At 40.4% G+C, this 25,358-nt stretch overlaps 1 protein-coding gene across 1 annotated transcript in view; it reads right to left on the minus strand.

Moving 5' to 3' along the window:
* Positions 1–4,852: 4,852 nt before the first annotated feature.
* The window catches only part of LOC122760538 (dehydrogenase/reductase SDR family member on chromosome X-like), a 35,397-nt gene continuing 14,891 nt past the window's right edge, over positions 4,853–25,358 (minus strand). Inside the window, exons 2-8 of the mRNA XM_044015628.1 lie at positions 21,370–21,638; positions 20,349–20,456; positions 16,568–16,636; positions 10,080–10,181; positions 9,373–9,580; positions 7,972–8,179; positions 4,853–7,257 (exon numbers count right to left, since the gene is read on the minus strand). Coding sequence (XP_043871563.1) covers positions 7,078–7,257; positions 7,972–8,179; positions 9,373–9,580; positions 10,080–10,181; positions 16,568–16,636; positions 20,349–20,456; positions 21,370–21,472 — 978 coding nt within the window. The 5' untranslated portion in view covers positions 21,473–21,638 and the 3' untranslated portion in view covers positions 4,853–7,077. The remainder of the gene's footprint in view (positions 7,258–7,971; positions 8,180–9,372; positions 9,581–10,079; positions 10,182–16,567; positions 16,637–20,348; positions 20,457–21,369; positions 21,639–25,358) is intronic.

The following is a 25,358-nucleotide window of genomic DNA, read 5'->3' on the forward strand; positions in this document are numbered from 1 at the left end:
AGTCTCACACACACAGACTGTATATTAGAGGTGGATGTCAGGTTTTGCTGTCTGGAAGTCAGACGTCACCCTCAAACAGACACCTATTGGATGATAGGGGGGTTACCCAACAGTGCATTTTTAATGACTTTAACTCATTTCCATCATCATCTATTAAACAAAATGAAATGTGTAAACTGGAAAGTTGCAACTGGATTCTAAAGAAGTAACATCTTAAATCACAATTCACATATTTAAGACCAAAATGTAAACTGAGTCGCACATTTAGGTTCAATATTATGTTTAACAGCTCGGCCTCGTTAGCACCCGTGTGGCTCTCATTCACTGCTCTTGTTTGGAGCACATGTGACATCAGCCTCCAGTTGTCGGTGATAAAGTGCGCGATTAAAGTGATTTGGTGACAACAGAGTCACCAAATCACGGTGTCGCGATCGCCGTGTCAGTGAAATAGCGCCCCTGTATCTCGGCTCCATGCTTCTTTGTTATGTGAACTTTGGAATTCCGCCTTTTCGCATTGTCTATTTTACGTTATTTAACATTTAAATAATCGGAATTAGGACACGTGTCAATTGATTCAGAGTCATCCAAGTCTGAATCACGATGCATCTAAGAATCAACGTTTTACCCCACCCCTATTGGATGTTTCCAGCTGTCAATCACACCAGCGTCCACGTCATTTAGAAAATTGACATGATGCACTATTGAAGAAGACCTGAAACGAGTGATTGAGCCCATTAACTCCCCAGGGAAATGTTTACCAATGTTTAAAATCATAGGAAAAATGTCCAATAAGAGTGGTGTCACACTTTATTTGAACTATAGGCTAGATTGCTGCAAATTATAATATATGATAACTAACCACTTTCATTAGCATCATGAATAAAATCTTATTTTACAAGACACTGTAAGCCCTAAAATACAAGATATAAAACCGATTAAAATAATCCCAAGCACTATTTTGCAAATCAGCACATTCTCTGATTTTAAATAATGAATAATCGGCCATAAGGAGTCCTGTGGTTAGCTCAGTCATGTAACTTCTGTAATGAGGGTAAGAGTTGTTCCACAGGTGAGTGACTGTGTACAGCCAGGTCCCCCTTTGAATAATACTATGAATAATAATATCTTCTTCCCAGTCATTTGGGGGTAATTAAATAAATGAATGCTTATTAGCCACCTCCTCGTTCCTGAGCGTGCATGCAACAAGTTCATTAAATCTCCCATAAAGAATTTATGGAGGGAGAGCTGCCACTTAATGGATGAATGAGGACCTATTAATTGTGTTTATAATGATTGGTGGATTATACTCATTTTTATAAAGCATAATTTGCCCCAAGTATATGAGCATCAATTACTAAGACACAGACTAAATGAGGATGATCATTTAGTCATTTCAGGTTGCTCTCTCTCTTTCTTTTTTCTCCGCCCGACTGAGCTGAGGCGACAGTCAATTAAACGCTGCATTGTATGTCCTCATGTAACAATGAGCTGAAGAGATGGCACCTCATTCTCCTCCGAGTGTCACATAGTTATTCTAACAAGACGCCACCACAGACATCCCGCCTGCCTGCCTGTAACTCAAATGCACCTGATGAGGAGTTGGTTTACACTTTCCCAGCGTTTTTTGATGTTCTGTTGTGGTTTCTGTGGCTTGTGCGGCGTCGCGCCAACATGTTGGCACAGCTGCCTCGTCGAGTGTCTCAGAGGCACTTTTTCCTCGTAGACAAGATGACAGCTTTCCTCTGAACTCTTTTCTTTTTCCCACATAAGCAGAGAGAGAGAGAAAGCGAGAGCAAGAGACGTGTAGCATTCATTTGTTGCATTTTTCTGGGTTAAGCTTTATAGTGAGGATATCAGGGATCTGTCTGTTTTTTTCATGATCATTCTTGGGTTTGTCCTTTCTGACCTTCAACCAAACTCTCTGCAGTTATGTCATCCACCATTAATCACCATTATTGCAAGCTATTCACAGTGATTTATTCATGGAGGGGTAATCAAGTTTAACATTGAGAGAATAGGACAAAAGATCTGTGTGTGTGTGTGTGTGTGTGTTAATAAGTCACATATTCAGGCTTTTAAAAAATGTGTTGTTCTTCTTATGTGTTGTTGAGTCAATGTTACGATTCATTATATATATCGCAAGTAGCAATAAGTGTGCAGAAGTCACAAAATAGACAGTTTTTCAGTTATTTTTCTTCATAAAAATGAGCCAAGTGATATTTGAACTGTGATGTATTTGCAAAACTCACAAATTCAAGTACTTTTTTGCTCAGGTGTGTTTAAACAGTTGGTGAAAATGACTTTTGGATTGCCTAGATTGTGCTGAAAAAAAGGACATAAGACACTCTATGTTGCACACTCGTATACGCGCTGTATAGACCGTACGTTTAAACATAGTAATGGAAAAAAAGCAGTCGAAATGCTCTGTGCTCTAAGGGTTCATTTAAATGTTGTGCATGTTGCAGAGGCTACAGTGACACCAGAAGATTGGAATGAGTCACAGACACATCGAGTGTAGCCGAACCGAGCATGTTCAGACCTGTCAAAAAAAAAAATTACACTGGGATTATATTTAGGCTTTTGGATTAATTGGTCACTGAGTTCAGACTGTGTTGAAAATGAATACAGTTGCTAAAGCTGTTTCTTCACAATTGTTTATCATTTCCATAATAAAAAGTCAAACTTGTTCACATTATAGTTTGTACTGTATAGTATTATATAGTTTTGTTTTTTGTTATTACAAAGGTGACCGTGTGCAAATAAGACAAATTAAACATCTGGCAAAGATAGTTAACTCAGTCTGTCGAGGACGGAGGACACGACAAATACAGCGAGAACTTTGAAAAAGGTTGATTAAGGGGTGAGTCACTGAGTTTTATTTATATGGACAAAGCCTAATCCCAATAATGCGAGCAACAGTGTCGTACAAAACCTGCATTAAAATGTCAGCTGGATTTATTTAAGTCGTTTGGTGGTGGAGGCAAATATGTAAATAGGATGCCTACTTTTGTTTTCCTCCCCTGTCTGAAACAACAAGGACACATGGTTTCAAAGATTATTAAAACATTTCATGAGGCAGAGCTGCCTCCATTTCCAATTTGAAGTGAACATAAGATGACAAAAGCTTTGCAAGCAGAGCTACAGTCATTTAGAAGATTGTCAGATCAGGTAGAAATCCAAAAATATGCTTCTACACGGACTAAATGGGGCAGCTGTAGCTCCGATCATGGAACACGTTGGGTCTTTAAATGTGAGCTACTTGTCCAAGTGTCCTGATCAAACAAGACACTGAGCCTCATTTATTCCTGACAGGAGGAATGTGTCTGTGTCTGCCGACTAATCTTGTAACCTGTTTAAAAGTGTTGGATTGGTGACTTGGTTGGACGGAAATCTAATAGTAAAAGGTTTATGTCTGTCTGAGTTTCACTAATGGATCTGAGAAACATCTCAAAAGTTCAGCCTGTGCTCGGGGCTCGTCGTCTCAGACAGTCTCTCACTGACACAGAGAGCAAGAGTGGCACAATGATATGTTTATTGAGAGGCTCCGGACAATAGAAAAGGTGGTGGCTGCTGCTGGACTGTCACAACCAGGGACAAAAAACATGGACATAAACTCCCTAATCTAGACACACACACACACATACACTCACTCATACACACTGTTAGTCTCCATTACCAAAGAGAAGGAAAACACTCACAGCAACGCACAGGACAAGACCGTATCACTGGTTCTACAAGTCAATTTCTACATGGGGGAAAAAAGTCACAGTTGCACACGCTGGGAGGGGAGATTTTCTTCATAGGCACGGCAAAAGCAATAAAATCTCTCTACAACAATGAAAAAAACAATAAAAATACAACATTTTACACATTTAATAAACCCCCGGGGGGGGGGGCCCAGATGCACTGAGTGTTTACACCGGCTTTCAATTTACAGCCCGAGGAGGCTGAAGAAGTGAAAGGTCACACTCAAACGGACGGTATATGGACACATGTGTTAAAGGGCAGTAGCACATGTAGTAGCACATGTTTTTCTCTTCACCGTCTACTTGTACCAGAGTGTGTGACTCAGTTCATCTGGCTCCCCCCGTGTACATATTTATATTATCTCTTCCTATACATATACACATTTAGGATTTGCAGAACTTGGGACCAGAACATTTAATATAAATGTAATCCCAGGTCAGTCAGAAGAATAAGAATGGCTATTGATGTATCTTTCAGTCTACATACAGTACATCTCCACTGGTCCACACATCCAGCGGGTGCCGCTTTGAAATGACGTAAAATACATACACACGATATCACAGCACGCCACTGTGCACGACACTTTTTTTTTACTTTTTTTTTTTTTTCACTATATTTGCAGTTTAAGTTCACCGTGCTGTGTCGTCCTGTCTGTGCAGAATGAGGAGGAAGCTAAATGTATAACAGGGTAATTATTGATCATTTAGCATCCTACCCCCTCGCACTCCTCCTCGCCCCGTCTTTGGAAAATGTTGTGCTCGGATGTTTCCGCTCTCGAGTGTTAATACGTTGTACTGTAGCAGCAGAAACATGACAGCTCTGTGACAGGATTTAGCCTCACACCACAGCCGTGTACTTTCTAAATGAGTGCAGCCGAGTGGTAAGCTGGTGTTTTTCGTTTCTGTGAAGGGACACAAAGCACATTTGTTTCACTAGGACTAGTTTTTGATTGTTTGTTTTTGTCAGTGTAGTGTAGTGTAGCCTCAAGGAGCCACAGTCAAACAAGGAAGCACCGAGGCGATAAACACTTTGTTTCCAAGCACTTTGACAACACTGAGAAGGAAAATAACACTTAGAAACTGAGTATTGCTGGTATTTAAAGTCTTTTCCCTCACAACCGCTACAACAGGAAAGAAAAAAACTCAGAAATGTTTGCTTTTAATTGAAATCTGGAAATGTCCCATTGTTAAAATACACTAAGGATTGTGATATTTAGCAAAAATAATGCAGTTCTATTAAAAGCTGAGTTGGATTCGTTTCACTCGAGCTCATTTAAAGCTGCAGTGCATAACATTTGGAGATTTTTTGTTGTTGTTGGTTTTACCTCTGTTTTGGTCTTTGTAAACAGAAACAGTTTGACATTTTTCGGATGCTGTGTCTTCGTCTGACTACTGAAAACATGAATCAAATGATTGAACTATGGGTTATGAGAAGCTATTTATTACTATCATTATTATTATTATTATTATTTTTAAATGTCTACACTACACTACACTAGTTCTAGTCTGAATTGTCTTGTACCACTATTGCTTCCCATACGGCGACAGCAGTAGATTCATTTTTGATGCTCAGCTGCGTCCGCTGTGTCTGCACGTTACACAGATACAGCAGTGGGGAGGGATTTTAAGATTCTAAACTTTTTTTAATTTAAAGTGAAAATTCAAAGCGAAAACTATTAATCACAGTGGTGATGGTGTTATGGCTGTGTGTTCTGCGTATTTGTGTGTGTGTGTGGATATTTTCCTAATGAGTCTGAGACAAACATGTTGGCTTTGTGCTTTGCCTCGATAAGCCTCTGCCTGGATATACACTACAGCTCCCGATGTTTGAGTGTGAGTGTGCGCGCGCATGTCCTCTCAGCAGATGGAGTTTGATTCTCACCACTGGGAAATCTCTATCCCATAATGCACTGGGACCAGTGCCAAATGAGGAAGCAGCAGCAATTAGGAACCAATCACAGCTTGAATTATGAGAGGGGGAAAAAAGGACTTTCTTTCTGTCCTTCAGTTGTTGGTCCTGCTGGACCGGTCCATTGTTGTGCACTCTATCAACATGAATTGGGTCTATAGACCAGGGTTTAATGCCTAACTCATGTGCATAAAGCTCACACTCGTGTCTATCGCAGGCACAGAAAACTGATTAAGACGGATGACAAAGAAAACGGAGACAGAATCAGACTGAACGGGAGGCTGATTTCACGTTGTCCCCTTTTTCTTTCTGAGGAGACGGGGGGGGCACAATTGTCTGGAAATCCTGGCTTCAGAAAATAACGACAAAGAAAATCCCCAGAACCAAAACAAAGGTGATCCTACTCTCCAGTCTGCTGAAGAAATAGTTCCAATTTGGCCCTGCTGTTTTGTAGCACCGCTCCTTTTTTTCGGGGCACAGTTCCCCCGTCAGTCAATAGGAACGGTGTATCTTGGACTGCTGAGGAGTGTGGGGAGAAAACATGCAGCTGATGTTTTCCCAGCATCTTTGTTAGACTGCAGAAAACCTTTTAAATGTAGCTCGCTCCAACCACAAAAACCAGCGGTTGCCAAGGTGCTTCCAGTGAAATGAGTCAGACAAATCGTTATGACGTGTCAAAGCAAAATCATGACACCACGTTCGCACACTACATTGAGGTGTGTTCATATTTTAAGAATCTAATGTCATGGTGCATCATTGTGTGTGTGTGTGTGTGCCCACACTAAGTTTTGACTGACGTGTGATTTTTGCAGCCAGCAAAGAGCCAAATTTCAGGTTCTAAATTGAGCTATTTCCATTCCTCAAAAAGCTTTTTAATGTTTCCTGATAATTTAATATTTGTATGGGGGGAAAAAAAAAACCCCACCGAAACAGCTTTTTTGTGAGAGCCAGAATAATGACATTAAGGCAGACTGGAGCACGTGTCACTGAAGGTTTCTGAATGTTACGATGTGTGACGAGACGTCTAATCTTAGCTACAACCAGGGAACAAACAACTGATGTCGGCGTATGCCCAGTATCTATACCCGCAAAATGACATATCACCCTCCAGTGTGTTTATTTGTGTGCGTATGTTAGCTCGCTCACAGTGAAAAACAAACAAAAAAACATGTCTTCCATCCCCTGCAGCCCTTCTTTGGTGTATGAGGAACAAAATTTGCTTGCTATAACCAATCACAGTCCAGCGGTGGATTGTAAGACCGTCGACATGAAATACCACAAACACCTCGTTGTGAGGGTCGGACGGGGGAAAAAAAAATTGAGGAATAGGAGACAGAAGGTGACTGGTTGACCCAAGTTAAGGGTCCGTAATGTGATGTTTTCTTCAGGGTTGAGTCCTGTTGTTCACCCGGTTATCTCATGCTACTGCAGGCCCAGTAGTTGGAGGCTAGTCTCCCATAGGCTCAGTTGCAGCTGAGGGTCAAAGGTTGGCGGTGTTGTCATCTGCCTGCACCCGTCGGCCCAGTAGCCTCCTCCACACTCCCCCTCCAGGGCTGGTGATAGGGCTGTGTGCAGCACTGTGGCAGCACCCTCAGCAGGGGTCTGTGGACAATATACACACACACACACACACATAAACACTAACATACATGCACACGCTTAAAAGATACCAATGTGGGAGACAGTGGGATGTTCAGTTAAGAAAAACAAAGAATGTGAGTGTGTGTGTGTGTGTGCGTTCATTTGTCACTGTATATCATTACCATGTCCTATTACCCATCTTTTAGTCTTTAGCAGAGGGAATGAGGGTTTGAGTGGGCGCGCACACGTTCACGATGATTACATGCATGAGTTTGCGTGATGCATGTGTTTGTGTATGTGGGGCAGAAACATCCCACAGGTTGTGCTCGGAGGCAAATCCCTGTGACAACAGATTTGGACTCAAACACACACACAGATACGTCACCTTCCATTAAATCCCACAGACATTAAAAGCACCCTGCAGCCACTGCTCTGAGCTACGCAAGACATGCTTTAAATAAAGTAATACACACAGTGGAGAGCACTCGCGTTCTGTCGTGTTTCTGTGTGGGCACATAAATTAATGTCTGCGTTTCACATTCAGGACACTATCTGCAGTCGAGTCGATGTTTCAGGTCACGGCGGTGACAGCGGCACTGACAGCTGCAGTTCCTTTCCAGGAAAGCAAGTGATGTAATCTGTAAAGTTACTGACATTTATCAGACCAACTGAAACCGGATGAACTATGTCATCCTGATGTTTGAGTAATGCGACAGAACAGCGTTTTTTTTTTACCCTCAAAAGCAGGCGCGCAAGGGCGCTCTGTGCCAGTTGCAGGGGCGTCCACAGGTGGCGGTACAGAGCAGTATCCACCATGCCAGGATCCACGGCACAGGAAGTCACTGGGAAACCTCCACGCTGCAGCTCCTGGTGGAGGTGGGAGCTGAATAACAGCTGGGCCAGTTTGCTCTGACAGTAAGCAGCATGGGCTGAATAACACTGGCTGCAAAGAGAGGAAGCAAGAAAAGAACGTGAAGATGTTTATGTTCAGCTCAGCCCAACACGACACTCTTCCACCAGGAGGAGCTCCATCTGGGAAATCTACCCTTGTTGTCACAGACCCTCTAATGGAGTATTTCAAGAAGGATTGGTGAATGTGGGCTGTACACCTATCAGGCTTTTGTATGTGAGTTCCAAATCTCATCTGTGAATGATTTTTTACAGTGTGAACAGGGCTTTAGGATTTAGTTTGACATGGTAGACATGGGGCGATGGTAGCTCAGTGGTTAGGGTTTGCAACTTGGATGTTGTGGGTTTTATTCCTGGCTCTGCTAGTCTTCATGCCGACCTTGGGCAAGACACTTCACCCCATGTTGCTCCTGATGAGTGTGCCGGCAAGGTTGTGGATGTCAAAACTGTATTGTAAAGCGCTATTTAAATACAAACCATTTACTACAGAGGTGAGCTATTGAGATATCTCATAGTAATAATATATATAATATTAATGCATGAACAATATACTGTATTCTTTGTGCCATGAGGAGTGGAAATAGGAGGAAAGAGTCAAATGCTGTCAACCTGTGGTTAGAGGTTTAAATACAATGCAAAAATACTCCCATAAAACCACTGTAGAAATGTCCATATTGATACAGCACTTGAAATATTATATTCTTATAAATATTACTATGATATTTTATTGTTACTATTTTCTTACATCCCTCAAAGTGTCAGTAAGATGCACAAAATTAGACTGGGCATGAAATGAACTTCAGGATGATGTTACATTTTATGAATAATGGTATTGTACTGCACCATATATTTTTAATTGCATAAAGATCCACTTATTTCTCACGCATAAGTCCATACAAACAAGAAAAGAAATAAAAACATATATACATATATATATATATATATATATATATATATATATACATATGAAATATGTCATGCTGACACTGAAGGTGCATCAATTGATTGACAGCCACAAATACCAAAGTCCACTGCTCGTTCTAAGAAACAGCACAATGAAGATGTCGAGGCTGCTGATATTTCTGGGAAGCAGCGCTGCCGGTTGGCATGACCCTGAGCCAAGTGGAGGGAAAACAGATGCCCACTAATGCCAGGAGAACCTGAGGAGCCTGTGTTTGTGAGTGTGCAGGCGAGTGTGACAAGTTTGGGCTTTCTCGTTGAACTTACCGGCTATTTAAATCATGTAGTCTGATCTTGCCGATGCGGTGGGCAGAGGAGGAGACGTTGACCACGCGGGAGAAGAAACCACACTTCCCAGCATCCTTTAGTGTGTCCAGGAGTAGCCAAGTCAACAGGAAGTGACCTAGATAGTTTACTGCAAAGTGCTGCTCGGATCCGTCTTCGGTGCGGCCCTCGGGAACCAGCATGACGCCCGCTTCGTACACAAACGCACGACAAAAAATCATTTATTCAAAAACAAGTTTCACATCAACATCTAAACTGCTTGGTAAGACTAATGAGCCTTTTGTTGTAATATCACTTTATAATATACATATAAGTGCTCATAGTCTCTATTGTCTATGCAGTACGTTTGAAAACACTCAATTTTAGCCACTTCACTTGCCATAAAAATACAAAACTTGACCAAATCTACAGAAAAATTAAAAAAAAGAGCGAAAACATCCATAATTCCCAAGTCTTATGTTAAATAACGTCCAGTTTTACACATATTTGATGCATAGCAGGTGGTGTCAGTGTCATTTCTCAATGTGACTAAAGCTGTGTTTAAATAACTTGAAATCCTCTTAAATTCTGATCGTGACAGCATCTTAATGACATCATTGCTGTGAAGAACATGTCTACTTTTTCCCAATTAACACTTTGTGGATGACTATTTGACGATCCACATATGGACAGAACATGACATCACTCACCATTATTGACCAGAATGTGCAGTGGCAGGCGCCGCTGTTTGAAGCTCTGGACAAACTGATGAACAGACTGCAAAGAGGCTAAGTCCAGTTTCTTGAACTCCACTGGGATGGACAGAGAGAGAGAGAGAGAGAGAGAGAGAAACTGGTAAACTGATTATTTCTGCTCACCACTTTGGCCGTTAACAAGAAAGTATCAGTCGTTTCTTACAGTTGTCAGTTCTTAAAGTGAGAGAGAGGCAGCATCATGTTTCTATTAGTATTAAACATTATATTGTACCACGCTGGTTTGTCAGGGCTGCTACATACTGGTATAAAGGCCTATTATAGGTATATCCAAAAGGGCACATGTGCTATCCAATGAGTGGTAACACAGACAAAGATACAGAAAACCAAATGGTTGATCTAAAATCGAAAATGTCAAAATCTCCCCCACTTCTAATCTTAAGCAACAGAATGAGAGCTCATCTCTTTGTATACTTGACAGCGGTAATATTCTCTGCTTATCATAGCGCCACACAAAGCATTAAGCCTAACATCAACAGTGTGAAATGAAATGAGGAAGAAGGAGTAAGTACCAAGTATGCCTAAGAGGACTCCTAAAGGACCCTCTAGTTCATTTACTTGATTGACCCATATCTCCACTAAACACGGCAAATGGAGCGTGAATCCTGTTGAGCCTTGAATTTGCTTTTAGTATTAAACAAATCTGACTACTTGTTACAGGGAGGTGACACGAGGACTATCCCGTTGCCCCTGATGACTGGAAGTGAGTCTGTCGAGGGTCAAATATAATGGACAAGGACAATGTGAGAGGCCCGAGAAGAAGCAAAAGGGAAATTAGAGTTGATGGAACAGATAAGAGGAAAAAAAGCCACCATAACAGATGAGATTGTAGCTGTCCCCATTGACGGTCTGATAGCAGCCTTATCTCCGAGCCATGCCACTCACCTTCTGTTGAGTGTGCGTGTGTGAGAGAGACAGCGGGAGAGAAAGGTGGAGGGGGGAAAAAGAAACAGAAGCAGAAGGTGTGTGCATTTCAGTGACCATATGGACACGTTTACTTGTATGGGTGTGTTTTTTTTTTCCTTTCCTCTCTCTTCATCGGCCTCCCTTGAGGTCAATCCTCGTCACCCAGGCCAGTCATATCTACAAAGGCAGCTGGGAGTGAAACGCCATTGATCGGGGGATGCTCTGGATTCTGATCCCAGGATCTTCTATAAAGCTCACCTTCCTCGACTCAATAACAACACAGAGGCCGCCTTTAGAGATACACACTCTAGAGCCGCATGTGGCTCTTCAACGCCTCTGCAGTGACTCCCTGTAGCTTTGAAAAAATTATGTTTATCTTTAGTCGTTTTTCAATATTTATAGGCAAAATAAAATAGGTAAAAACAGTGATGAACTCTCAACCGTTTATGCTATAAATGCACAATGTTTTTGTTATATGTCGTATATCTATATATAAAACTTCATACATTATGTTATCTTCATGTTATGGATCCAGATTACATTTATTTGGGTGAAACGGGACAGAAAGGTTGCAAACCCCTGGACTAGACTTTGTCAAATGTGCAAATCCAACTCAAACATGGGTCTACATACTGTAAGGTAATATGTAAGGTGATGCCCCCATTGCTAAAGTATCCTCAACCCTTTTGTTTCTCCCCTTTGAAACCAAAAAAAAGAAGAAGAATACAATAAAATAACAAGGAAGCATTGTTAAATACTCTGATAAATCCCCTCTATCCACCTGGCTTTAACATGCATCTTGTGTCCTGATTGTCACACGGGAGATATTAAGCCGGATTACACCTAAATCTGATATTGAAATGCATAACCGAGTTCCTCCTCTGCTCGCCAACAGGCCTATGATCTTGCGTTACGAACATGTTACACAATTAAAAGTAAACACATTGATATGCAATTAGTTTTTTTTCTTCCACCAATGCTTAACTGTCATTGGTTTTTATTCTAAAAACAACACAATACACAGGACGAAGGCGAAGCCGTCTACTCTCATGTCAGTGCTCGTGAGACCCCAACAAGAAAGTATAAATAGTTTCACTTTGAGCTGTCTCTTAAAAACAACAGCACAGTGATACCTAAGAATATAACATCTGGGCACTTTGCCAGGGCAACCTTTTGCAGACTTTTATTGAGCTGATGTGATAGAGAGCAGACTGAGCTGTTCTTTAGTGGCATTCATCCGTACACACTTTCTGCACACTTTGACATGAGCAGGTTTCGGCAACAGAACAAGCACAGAACGAGAAGGCGCATCAACAGGGTCCACAGGCCACGGACCACAGGATTTCATGGTCAGAGATCAAATTCCTCAATCAAACTGTTAACACATCATTGATTGGTAGTACAAAGGGGCAAAGAACTATTTTTGGTAACTTCTGTATACATCTGAAAGCTCCTTACTGTGCGTTACCGCGAGATCTTAGAAAGAGGTGGATTTCACCCAGCCAATCAGCTACGTGACAGAAAGAGCCGAGGGGGCCGAGGATTGGGAAACACTGTTCTGAAATGTTCTATAATGTTCTAAAATAATGTTCCTTTCACTTTATTTGTGTTTTCCTTGCATATTCTTATACCTTTTGGGATTTTCTTTACCACAGACGGGCAAGGGTCCATAATATGGTACCCTCACGGACCTTGATTTCCAAGTATTTCAATGAGTGCTCTATAAAGTGTTGAATCACCAAGCCTGATCTTGGTATCTGTCCTAAAGCAGCAGCGTTGATTAATTAGTCATGAGTGTAGATCCGAGGCAACAACTCAAGGCACCCGAGGACAAGAGTAGGTAAACAATGTAAGGGAAAGAAAAGGGAAAGTACGCAGAGGACTAGACGAGGAGTGCTGGAGAATACGGGGTGATGTTTCACACGGTGCATACCCAGTGAGGATGAGGGAGACAGAGGCTTCACAGGACAAACTCTGTGTAAAGCCTGCAGCCTCCTGTGCATCACCTGTGCATGGTGAACAAACCTGTGGTCTTAAAGCCTGGAAACTAATCTCTCCTGGTTCAAGCTGAAAACACACTAACTACCCAATGACCCCAGGTACTGTCAGACATGGTTAAAGAGGTTTGCAGTGAGAAGACCACACGGACCAACATAATCCCAAGGCCATTAGCCCGAAATAGTACATTTTACAAAATGTACACCTTGCCCTGACTTTAAAGAGATCAAGAATTGAGAGATTAAATACAATTGTGAAATAAAAACATGTATATGTCATTTTTGCACAGATTTTTAAGTTGTTTTTACACAACGATCCCATCTTTTGAGCAAAATGTTTGATTTGACTTAAAGTTTAAGGCGGAAAGTGTTATCTTCAAGTGCACTGTGACTAAAGTGTGTGTAAAGTGTGTGAGCGTTCATAAATTTAAGGAAAATACTTAAAGCCTCATTCATGTAAGCCCACTTGCAGTGTCTCAAGTGATTAGCATAACTCCACTGGATTGTACTTGACGATTTGTTTTCCATTACTTACCATGTATGGTGTAGACTAGAGCCAGAAATACTTCCACATGCTTTTTCAGAAGCTTTGGTGTTGCAACTACTTTCAATGTTTTATGTAATATTTTTTATGATGCACCAGGGCACCAGAGAAATCCAAATTTTATAGTATTAACAGCATTATATCTGTGGAAATCCCTTTCATAACCAAGCGGAATTGGTATGAAAACTGAAATATCTCAAATGAATCAATACTGAATCAAATTGAATTGCAAATTGAATCAAATCGGGACCTTGTGAATTGGAAACAAATGTGTTCAGGGAAATCAGCAGTGATACTGATGACCATCTATAGGCCTTATTGTGGTGTGTGGGTCATGGTCAGCCCTTGTTAACCTAGATAGAAGCCCTGATAACTTTGATGAGAGAGAGAGATATTTGTGGTTGGTTGTTTAGCTCCAGCCAATCAGAAAATATTTCATCCATTCATTCATCTTCTACCACTAACCCAGCTGAACAGGTCGCAAGTCCTTAACAGGGCCACATAGAAACAAACAACCATCCACTCTCACACTCACACTTACACCTGCAGTGTTTTTGGACTGTGGAGATCCCTGGGAAAACCCATGCACACCCAGGGAGAACATGCAAACTCAACGAAAGCGCATTGAATCTATCCAAGAGCCTTTATGTCTTCATAACTCATCAAGGCTAGCTGCATGTTTCCAACAGTAATAATGAATGCCCACATTTTGTCACTGCCAAAAATCTGGAAAAGTGCAACATTCCATGACACTTTCAATAATGCCTGTCAGTGATGATTGGTAGCAACCATGTGACCCTGCGTTACTTTGACCATGATCTGACTGACCTCTAAAGCCAGAAAGGGATCACTCTGAATCACAAGTCTATTTTATTTTATTTTATTTTATTTTATTTTATTTTATTTTATTTTATTTTATTTTATTTTATGTCGTGTCAGAAAATGAATTGCTATAATGAAAATGTTTTAACATTTTACGAGTTGCTTTCTCCGTGTTTATGAATGGCCTTCAGGGCCAGATCAAACGCAAGCCATGTATGTCCCAGAGGCCAGACCTAATGTATATTATGAGCTATCTCCCTTTTAATGTAACAAACTAATGTGCAAATGCTAGGAAAGATGCCAAAGGGTGTTTGGACAGAGATGTTTAAAGCTTCTGCCTCACATACTAATGAGAATCCATTACTGTTAGACCCACACACACACACATACACACACACTGGCAACAGACTCTCATTCAGTGCACAAGCATCTGCCTACAGACACCCCTCTTGTCCCCTATGCCTCAGTGCCTGCCAATTACAAAAGAAGTAATCAATTCCACCACAGCCCCGTCCAGGGAAATCGACTTCAATGACACCAGCTACATGGCTGCTGTCTCTTTACCTGACAACCACTTACCCACAAGCAGGGACCCGACCAGGCAGCTTTCTGCGGCTCTCCACTGCAAAGCCAAACCAGACAAACCACAGCCGGCTTTCCAATTGATACCATGCACAACCTATATTCACCCGCACCTTTGAGAATGACAATGAGAGCGCGTGTTAAAGCGCAGGTGGAGATAATGTACTGCTGGTATAGAAAGACAAGAAAGAACGTTTAGTATAATGTCTACAGAATGAAAAGATAAAAAGTGATGCAGCACATCTTACGCAATAACATAACGAGTAAAAACAACAAGAAAAGTATAGAAATTGCTATTTTTTCCCAACTGTATTTAAGGAAGCTCCATCTTTTTTTAAATTATTTTGTGTTATTCTCAAACTTGCTGTTACAGGTTCAGTGTGTGAGATTTAGTGACATCCAGTGGTGAGTGGTGGTGTTCTTACTCGAAAATAAATCAGCTAAATGAGTCAGTCACTGGTTCAGGAGAAACTCAGGACACGGATTCCCAGGGATCAGGATTGTACACCTCAATACTGTTATGTGTACTGTAATATATCATCACATAGCATAATTATAGTCATAAAATATATTTGATTTTTGTTGATCTCTGCGCTATACACACAACACATATTGCACATCTGTCCTTCCTGGAAGAGGGATTCTGTCTCTGTGGCTCTTCCTGAGGTTTCTTCCATTCTTGTAAAGCCCACTGTGGCAAACTGTGATTTGTGAATTTAGGCTAGACATATAAAACTGACGAGATTTAAAGACGGGACCTTCACGTCACATTTTTCAGTACTTTGTCGACAAAACTATGTGTCGCAAGAATTCCTCAGAGCATATTTAATTACCAAGACCTTTTTTCTTTTAGCTTATAGACGTGTTGCATCTCCTGACAATCTGCTTTCCAATCCAGGTGATTTATTTCCAAGATTGCTGCCTCGAGCAGGCAGGAAAAAACACCCATGTTTGAGACCTGTGTAAAATTTTGAATTTTTAACGTATCGCTGATTCTTGATTGGAGATTAAAAGCCATTGATTCGTTCTGCAAGGTAGATTAAACATGAGGCAGTTTGTTGCAGAAAAGAATATTAGCCACATTGGAATTTATGGTGCCGTGAAGATCAATTGGATCAATATTTTAACACAGGACTCTGTAAGGGTTAGGCAGTGGGTGGTAATATATCTCTTAGGTGCTACCATTTGTCTTTTCTCATCTCCATCACTTTACCGCACACACCTCTATTTCCCGTTCCCCTTCTCTTCCTTTTCCTACATTTGCACATATTTCCTTCCATGTCGACGTCTCTCCTCTCGCCGAACATCAACCATCATTCCTGTGTACTCGGCAAAGGAATCTCTGCCTGTGTGTTTGTGTGTATATATACCTGCAAGTGTGCAATTATGTGTGTGTGTGCGCGTGCCTGGTAAAGGCTGTAAAAACAAGCCTGGGGGACACACTGCTGCTGCAGCTCTGCCCTTTATCTTCAAACAGTGGCACACCAAAACAAATGCACGTGTACACAAGCATTCGTGTGGCTGTGTGTGTGGTTGTGTACCGACGGTGTTCATAGAGATGTTCGCAATGTTACCTCTGGCCTCTTTGTACTCTTCACGGATCCTTCTGACGGCTACCAGGCCCTCCTGCTCATCCCTCCCACCTGATGGAAGACACACACACACACACGCACGCAAGTAGATTAATAAAATGTCTGACAAGCCCTTAGAGGCTTTTAGAACATAATAGTGTTATCCTTTTTTGTCACTCATGTGTTCTATTAATTCTCCAAAGAAATGGAAACATCCCGACGGTATCTAATATTTGGTGGGGGGGTTTAAATAAATGAATGTGTTCCGGAAAAAGAAAGTGTTATTATTACTTCGACAATTGATACAGTACAATAGGTATTTTCTATTGTAATTAGGGCTGAACGATTTTGTATAAATATGGTTGGGGTTTTTTTTTACATAATTTTTACATGAGTTTCATTTTATTAACAGATCACTGTGTGATATTTGTGCAGATCTGTGAGAAACAGGGATGTTTTCTTCAGTCTGTAGAGAATAAGATGTGTAGAGGTGAGGACAATGTTTAATCTAAAATAGTAATTTGACACATTTTGGCTTTAAGAAATTTGAAATACGATTTTATTAAGACATGAAAGTAAAAATACAACTGTAGAGAAAAAAAGGTGAAGGAAAAGGCAGAGCTCATGTTCAATTTGCAGCCCTTCACTTGATTCGCTCAATCGACAAGACATTATTTGAACATTAGCAGGTTTTGGCTTCTTAAATGCAGGGATTTGCCACATTACATACACACACACACACACAGTGAATATACACACACAGGCGTAAACTCTCTTCCTACATGAACACGTACATAGAAACGGCCTTCGTGCACACACTCATTTTCTCTCTGCACACAAACGCACTAACAGAAACACTAATCTTGGATTATCATGCAGGCCCTTTTCAAGGGCACGGCATAATTTGCAGTGATGCACTGCGGTTCAGGCTGAAAGATGTGGATCCTCAGGACGACACGTTACAAAGTTAACAGACGCACATTGATCCGACACAAATGCAGGCTTTTATATAAACAGCTATTCTTCATTGTCATTGTGAATGCTGCATATTCTACACATTTCTGCACAATTGCTTCTGGTCAAAGTCCTCCCTTAAAATAGCCAGTGATTAAAAAATATGCCCAGAGGAGATCATTTGCCTACTAAATATTTTGGGCTGAGTGCTGACAATATAACCTAATTATTTCACAATTTTCTCCCACTCAAAAAAATTGATGAACTCAGCAAAGCATAATTAAGTGCAACTTTTTTGTAAAATATGCTGATTTATGGCCCTGTGATGGACGGGAAACCTGTACACTGTGTTTCCTCCACCTTTCAGCCTATGTCAGATGGGATTGGCACCAGCGACCCTCATGTGGAGATGACTGAATGAATGAGTGAATGATTGAATGAATGAATGCTGATTCACTCTCTTTGCAAGTACAGGACAAAGCACAAAGGTAAGATGTAAGGTCACAATGACACTAAGATGTTAAGATGGCAAGTACTGTTACAATGTGTGCCTGTTGTTGTATGATATAACTCCCACTAAAAGTGCAATCTGTCAGCTTTTTCAACATTTACCTTGATTATATTGCACCTAAAACAAACCGAAAAAGCCTGAACTTGGACCTTAAATCAGACATATTTACAAGCTAGTATACACAAACAAATTCAAACTATTCAAAGAGAAATGTTCTTTCTTCTCAAATGATAAATCCACCTTTTTAGATGTAAGCACATATGGCTTTCAAAGTAAATAAAGCTGACACTCTCATTAGTTTGTGGCACGATTAAAACCCTCCTTGTAAAAGTGTCAAAATGTGAGACATCTGTCTAACATAACTTAGAGGTTTCTCAGTTTCTTATTCTGTAATATTTCAGTCTAATCTGGCCAAAGACCTGGGATTTCAAATGTTTGTTTTTGTACGTTTGATGTTGTGCCTTCTGTCAAAATGAGTGGAGCCCCCTGTGTTTAAAACCTGCTCAAAAAGACTTAAAGCCCAATTACACACCCGTTAATATCCCACTCAGGTATTTGACAGAGCACAGGCTCACACCACACAAGCACCACACACACTCAACCTGAAATATGCATCCTCTCCATAATAACACAGAGAGAGAGAGAGAGAGAGAGAGAGAGAGAGAGAGAGAGAGAGATCCCTTTTATCACAAGTATTCTCACTCAATGAATTATCTCAAGAGAAGTGGCAGGAAATCTGACATGAAGATACACTTGATTCCTGTGGCATCAGCCTCTGTGCACATGTGATGGCCCAGGGTCCCACAACAGACACTCAAGCTTTGTCACATATGGATTTTGTGTGTCATCATACAGTATGTAGCGCTCAAGCCTCATTTATTCTCAGCTCCAACCATCTCCAAGGATACCCTGTAGACACAGACTCTGCTGTGTACACTCGGCACGGATAAAGCAGAGTTGTCTTCAAAGTTTTGAAGCGCGTGCACTGAATGAACAATTCAGTCTCACCCTGGAATCCAAGCTGCATGGACACATATAGCTGTTCTGTGCAACATGGCATCTTACTGCAGTAGTGCACTGCACGTATAGTGGATTCCCAAAAACCCAACTCATTTGTGCGTTTGTGACAGAGATGCTACGATAAACTATGATGCAAAAAAAGCTACGTCTTATAAAGGAAATTAGGCATTCAAGACTTTACTTGTTTTATATTTCTTTTAACAGTAAACATTGCGTGTATAATTACTAACACTGTGATAAAAAATACCAGAACAAAAAGCCTCTCATGATCCTAAATTTGCCATCTTTATGTCATCTCATGGTGCAGCATCACTTGTTTGTAATGATGACAACAAACAGTTTGGGGTGTTATTTAAAACCCTTGAAACAGATCAGTCTGAAGGCTGAACTGTCGAACACACAGGCAACATCATTAATATTTTGTACACAATGCAGATTAGCTTATTTTAAGACATCTGCAGCCTCTTGTCCTCTCTGTAACAAAACAGCCAACACAGCTCCAACCCCATTCAATTATACCAACTGGACAAATCCCTTGATGAGGACACAGTGAAAAGAAAGACATGAAAAAAACATGAATTTGCTCTCTGAGATCTTCAACCGATTCACAAAAAGAATTTTAAAAGACTTTTCCCTTTTAAAATATAAGCAGGGTTGTTAGTTTAATTGCCTGGATTAAGATATGCCACTTCGACTTCCAAAAGACCTTGATTGCATCTGCACTTATCTGAAGCCAAATATTTTTTAAGGAGAAAAAAATTGATTATTAGGGAAATTATTGTCTTACGTTAAAGTAATACCAAGCCCGGAACTGTAACACCTGTCTTGTTCTCACATTGACAGACGATGATTAAATGACACACGCTGGCGACGTCACCTTCTCTTAACAGCTTGATACAATCTTTTCACTTGCTGATCATCCAGTCGAAAACTCATTTATGCCCATTTAGCCGTGACTGGTGCACTTCACTATCATTTCTAAGGTTAATGTACCACCAGTTTTACCTCTGCTTGTGCTCTATTGATGATTCACGTCATCTGCTGCTGTGGTCTGGCAGTTCTCACGTACACACAGCTTCCCTTTTCGTGACGATAATTTGTGTGATTTTTTTAAGTTAAAAATAATTAGTGGTTCACTTTAATTTTGTTAATTTTATCTTGTAGTACAATGTTTTATTCCTTTAATTTTTGTTGAATTCCATATTTATTAATTGTGAAGCAATCGTTGTTTATGCATTGAAAACAGATGGCGAAGGCGCGCGTGCATGTGTGTCACTTGTGTGGTGCATTATACTGTACCTATAATAACATGCACCCCCAGCCTGGCCATGTGGCGGACTACCTCATAGCCGATTCCACTGCCTCCTCCTGTCACTATGGCAACCTTGCCATCTTGTCTGGGCATCACTGGCAGAGGCAGAAGAGGATACAGAGATTTCAGGAAGAATGTCATTTGATAAGGAAGGTGCTTTGAGATGGGCCACTTTGTTTTTTATTTTACTTTGACTGTTAGAAAATCTGTAAATCTCTATTGAGGATTTTATGGCTACTATACGACAACTTTCTTTTGAGTTCAAAGCATTGCTTTAGTGCCTCTAAATTATAGAAGTACATTTTTCTTATGTCTTTGAAATGACTCGGCACAAATGTGTTGTTAACAGCTTTATAGTTCATTAATGGTGTGAAATGACTGTATCGGACTAATGTCAAGTTTGTGATATTGGTAGAGGACACAAAAAGTGGTATGTCCCACTACTTTTGATCAGTTAGATGATCAATTGTTTATAATTGCCAATATCTCTCACCTCTGGTCCGACGGTGATTAATAATAAACGGGAACAGGAACTATTTCTGCACTTTTCTTTCAGCTACTTATATTTCATTGGTGCACAGTGTTGTCAATCAAGCGTCTTCATCGACCAGTCCGAAATTCCTTCCACAAAAGTGGAAATTTAAACCCACGTGAAGCCGTAAACATACACGGACCCTGTCAAGTGTAAACTTAAGGCTGGAATAAACTGTCAAGTTCTTCTGGTGAATTCGGCATATATGAGACATCATACATGTGACGCTTTCACCACTTAAGCTTTCACTTCATGTAGCTAACATGGCTAGCTTAGCGTATGCATCTGTTTACATACGTAACACCTCATAGCGCTGTAAAGACTAGCACGTTATAACGTGTAACGCCATCGTATTAGCGTGGATTACTGTGAGCACACTGTCACTGTCAGAGTAACTGGGACACAGTACAGTACATGTACATGTACACTGGGTGAACGTTCACGGCATAGTGAGTAACAACTTATTATGAACCGACCTGGTAACCTGAAAGGTCTGCTGAACAGCTGAGTCAACAAAACCTTCAAACCAAGCAGGTAAAGCTGGATAACTGGCAGAAGATGAGACCAGAAAGCAAACATCTCCGTCACGACCAGGGTCAAGACGTGGAGAAGGAGACTGGAGAGTGAACATGGAGAAGAGGAGGCGCGACGAGCAACTAAAAGGCGTGGGTCCGTCTACACAGGACACGTTCGAATATAAAGTCGTCCATCCATCCTCGCCTGCGTCCTTGTCGCGCCTGTTTTCCTACAAAAATCACATACATACACTGATGTTTAGACTCGGACAGTTTCGTCCACCTGACCATAAGACTATTAAATAAATAACTCTACCAGAACAGCCCACCACGACCTACAATGCACAGTACAGTATAGTTGGGACTTGGAGTCACACATTTAAGGACTTAAGACTTGCTTGAGACTTGGAGTAAAATGATTTGAAATTCAAATGAATTCAAATTCAAAACCTTTACAATATTATAGAGAGCAGAGAAACCCAACAATTCACACAATTAGCAAGCACTAGGCATCAGTGGAGAGGAAAAAAACCTCCCATTTAACAGGAAGAAATCTCTGACAGAGACTTGTGACTTGCATCTCTGATATTTTATATGTGAATATATTATAATCTATTAGTTCTCTAATCTTGTATCTTCTATTTAAAGTGAGCTGACCAACACAAGTCTTTCACACATAAAGCTGTTGATAAAGAGTTCACATTTGTAGCAGTGTTTTGTTTATTCCGTAGAATTTGTTTTGTCTGCACTGGAGCTTAAAATGACACAAACGCACATACATTTTCTTTAAATTGCCAATCCGACCCTTTTTTTCTGACTAGTTGACCTTGAAAATCAAGATCTTCTGCAGCCATCCATCACTTGGCTGTCGAGGATGAATTACTGCATGATGGAGGAGACTCGTTGCTGCTGTTTGGCTGCTTGATGTGCCATATTATCCCCTCTCTGTAGATCCAGCATATTGCTCCCTTAAGCTCACTGACTATCTCATTAACTAATGCCAAAGAGGTCACACATGATGGAAGCAACACAGGGATGACACACTGGCTGGAGACATCATTTCCCGGGATAGGCTTTAAAAGCATGTTAGTGGTGCCCCTCGTCTGCAGCACTGCTCAGAGGAAGTGAGTGCCGGTTGAATGGTGGATGTTAGATTCTCCTCTGGGACCTCTTTAGTCGTCCATCACACCAGTTTACTCATGTTAGAGATTAGTCGCGCTGCTGTGGTAATTAGTCTGATTGGACCTCTGCTGGACGCCCTGGCTTTTTTTCCTTTGCAAAACTAACTCACCAGTAATTGTGTGATTAGTGTTCAACAGATTTGTGCAAAGAATGTGTTTCCAAGCTGACGTGACGAAAAAAACAACTCAAGTGTTCCACCAAAGTTTGAAAAAAATAATTACATGTAATTTCCTGTTTTTCCCACATAAATGAGGGTCACTTCACATCTTCCCGTGACTTCCAATCTGCCATTTTTTCCATGTCAGTGGGCATAAAGAATTAAATGTCATAATAATACATTTTTAATCATATTATATACAGTATAACATATATGGCGCGGGCTTGCAACTTTGTGTTTTTGGAGAGCAGTTGTGAGTGGATTTCGTCACACTCACTAAATAATGTATATCACTGGAAACATTTATTTACCTATGTGACATCAAATCCAGAGAGCATGAGAGCCGAGCACAAAATTGATTTATCAACCTGTTCCTAAAGCAAAGCTTTTGCAGAAAGTTCAGTTGAATGCCTCGAAGTGTGTGTGTGATGGTTCAAATAATTTATCGCTTTAATATTTTAAGTGCAAAGCTGTTTTCATTCTGCATGAATGCCTCTTTCCACCCTTGGGGGAATAAAAAACTACCTTTAAAGGACACCTCAGTGAGGAGACGACTCTTGGCAATCACGAAATCAGTTCAAGTGGTAAAATCTACATAAATTTGGATATTAATTCAAGGTAAACACTAAATGAATGTGTCACATGTGGAGATTTATGTCCGGTTTGAACAAATTAACTCAGTTAACAACTGACAGACTGGTATGGAAAGTACATGAAGCTTTAGCTTTTGTTTTAGTGCATGCACTCAATACTGTACTTTACTATATTTTTGGTTCACTTGATACCTTAATATCAGTAGAATATGTATGGGGGGGTTAAGATTAAATTAAACATACATTATAGTGTCTGGTTGGAGCTAGAGCTGCAACTAACGATTATTTTCGTAATAGATTAATCTGTTGATTATTTTCTTGATTAATCGTTTGGTCCATAAAATGTCAGAAAACGTTAAAAAAACGTTGATCAGTGTTTGTCAAACCTGGAAATGATGATGTTCTCGAATGTCTTGTTTTGTCCACAAACAAAAATGATTCAGTTTTAATTATTTCTTTGTTATACGGAGCAAAGAAATGAAGAAAATATTCACACTTGAGAAGCTGAAACAATCAGAAATCTTGTTTAAATGATGAAAAAAGCTTCAAGCAGATGAATCGATTATCAAAATAGTTGATGATTCATTTACTTGATTAATCGAGTAATTGTTTCAGCTCTAGTTGGAGCTCATTTTCTGAAGCTTGTTTCTTAAGATTTCATTTTAGGCCTAAGATTTGAATTAGAGATTTGTTTAAAATTTTTGTTTAAAAATAAAGTTGTCTTTGTACATCTGTGTGTTTTTCTCTTCTATATTCATTCATTTTAATGACAAAGTTACATAAAGTATACAATAGAGGTACTTTACACATTAAGCACTAAGTGTATCTGTGGCTAATGCTTCTGTTCTTTTTCTTCAATAGCTTTTTTGCCTCACTTGTAATGGAGAGTTTTTATCACATTAAAACGAATCTGAGGATTTCAGTAAGTGCTTAGAATTTATTTTATTAAGCAAAATGCTAGATGTAGAAGAAGAAAAAAGTAGTTGACTGAAGTGGAACAAGAGCTGACAAGCCAAAGATAAAGCACATGGATATCATAACTCAAAAGGAAAAAAAAACATCCCAGACCAGGACGCAACATTTATCTGACTGCTCAAGATGTAGACTACACCACTGAATGACCGGCTGTGAAAGAAGGCAGACAAAAATCAGAGCATTGTGAAATATTTCATTCTTAATGTAAAGGTTATGTTCTCATCGCTACATCACAAATCTGAGCAGAGCAAATCTGCCATGATGGATTGTGTTTGAGGAGAGGCTATATTGTCTCTGGCACTTTAAGTAGGCCAACCAAATTCTCCCCAACCTTCCTTTCAACGAAATTACAATAATTTCTGTTAAAGACAGTTCTGGGCGATTCGCAGTGGCTCCTCTTTTTTCCTCTTGGCAGGGAAATCATTAGAATTAGTGTGTGCCTTCTTCACTTTCAAATAGTTAAGGTCAAGCTGGACCCGGGCGGCGCTGACAGGCATTGGCCCCCCACTTATTAAGTCTTTTTTGAAGACAATTAAATAAGCGGCCAACGTGAAGAAGACACCGTGTCATTGTCTCTAATGACTGTATGTAAATGCTGTTAATGCAAGCCTTAAGGACACGTGTGGTCACGTGTGTGTTTTCTCTTCCTGCAGCCTGAGAGGTTTGGGGACGCCGAGGTGAGTGGGCCTGCTGTTGTTTCAAAGGAAATCACATCTCATGGACTGCGGAATGATTGTTTTTGATGATGGATCATTAGGGAGACAGTCGTCTACACACACACACCCACAAAAATGATGACATATGTACCCGTATACATGAAACATGCTGAGAGCAGGACGTGACAGGAAGGTGTGTGATGTAATAACATGTGAACAGCATCGAAATAGCCACAACCGACAGTCACCTTGTCTTATGTGACAACCACTGTCTGCCTTGTCTTTTTTATATTAATCCAGGCTGACAAGAACTCTGCAGGATCTTCCGGTGTGCGTGTATGTTTTTATTCTGTGTGAGAAGGATGATTCCTGATATTTTATTTATTT

The sequence above is a fragment of the Solea senegalensis genome, linkage group LG2 (genome assembly GCF_019176455.1).
Source record: "Solea senegalensis isolate Sse05_10M linkage group LG2, IFAPA_SoseM_1, whole genome shotgun sequence".
NCBI lineage: Eukaryota > Metazoa > Chordata > Actinopteri > Pleuronectiformes > Soleidae > Solea > Solea senegalensis.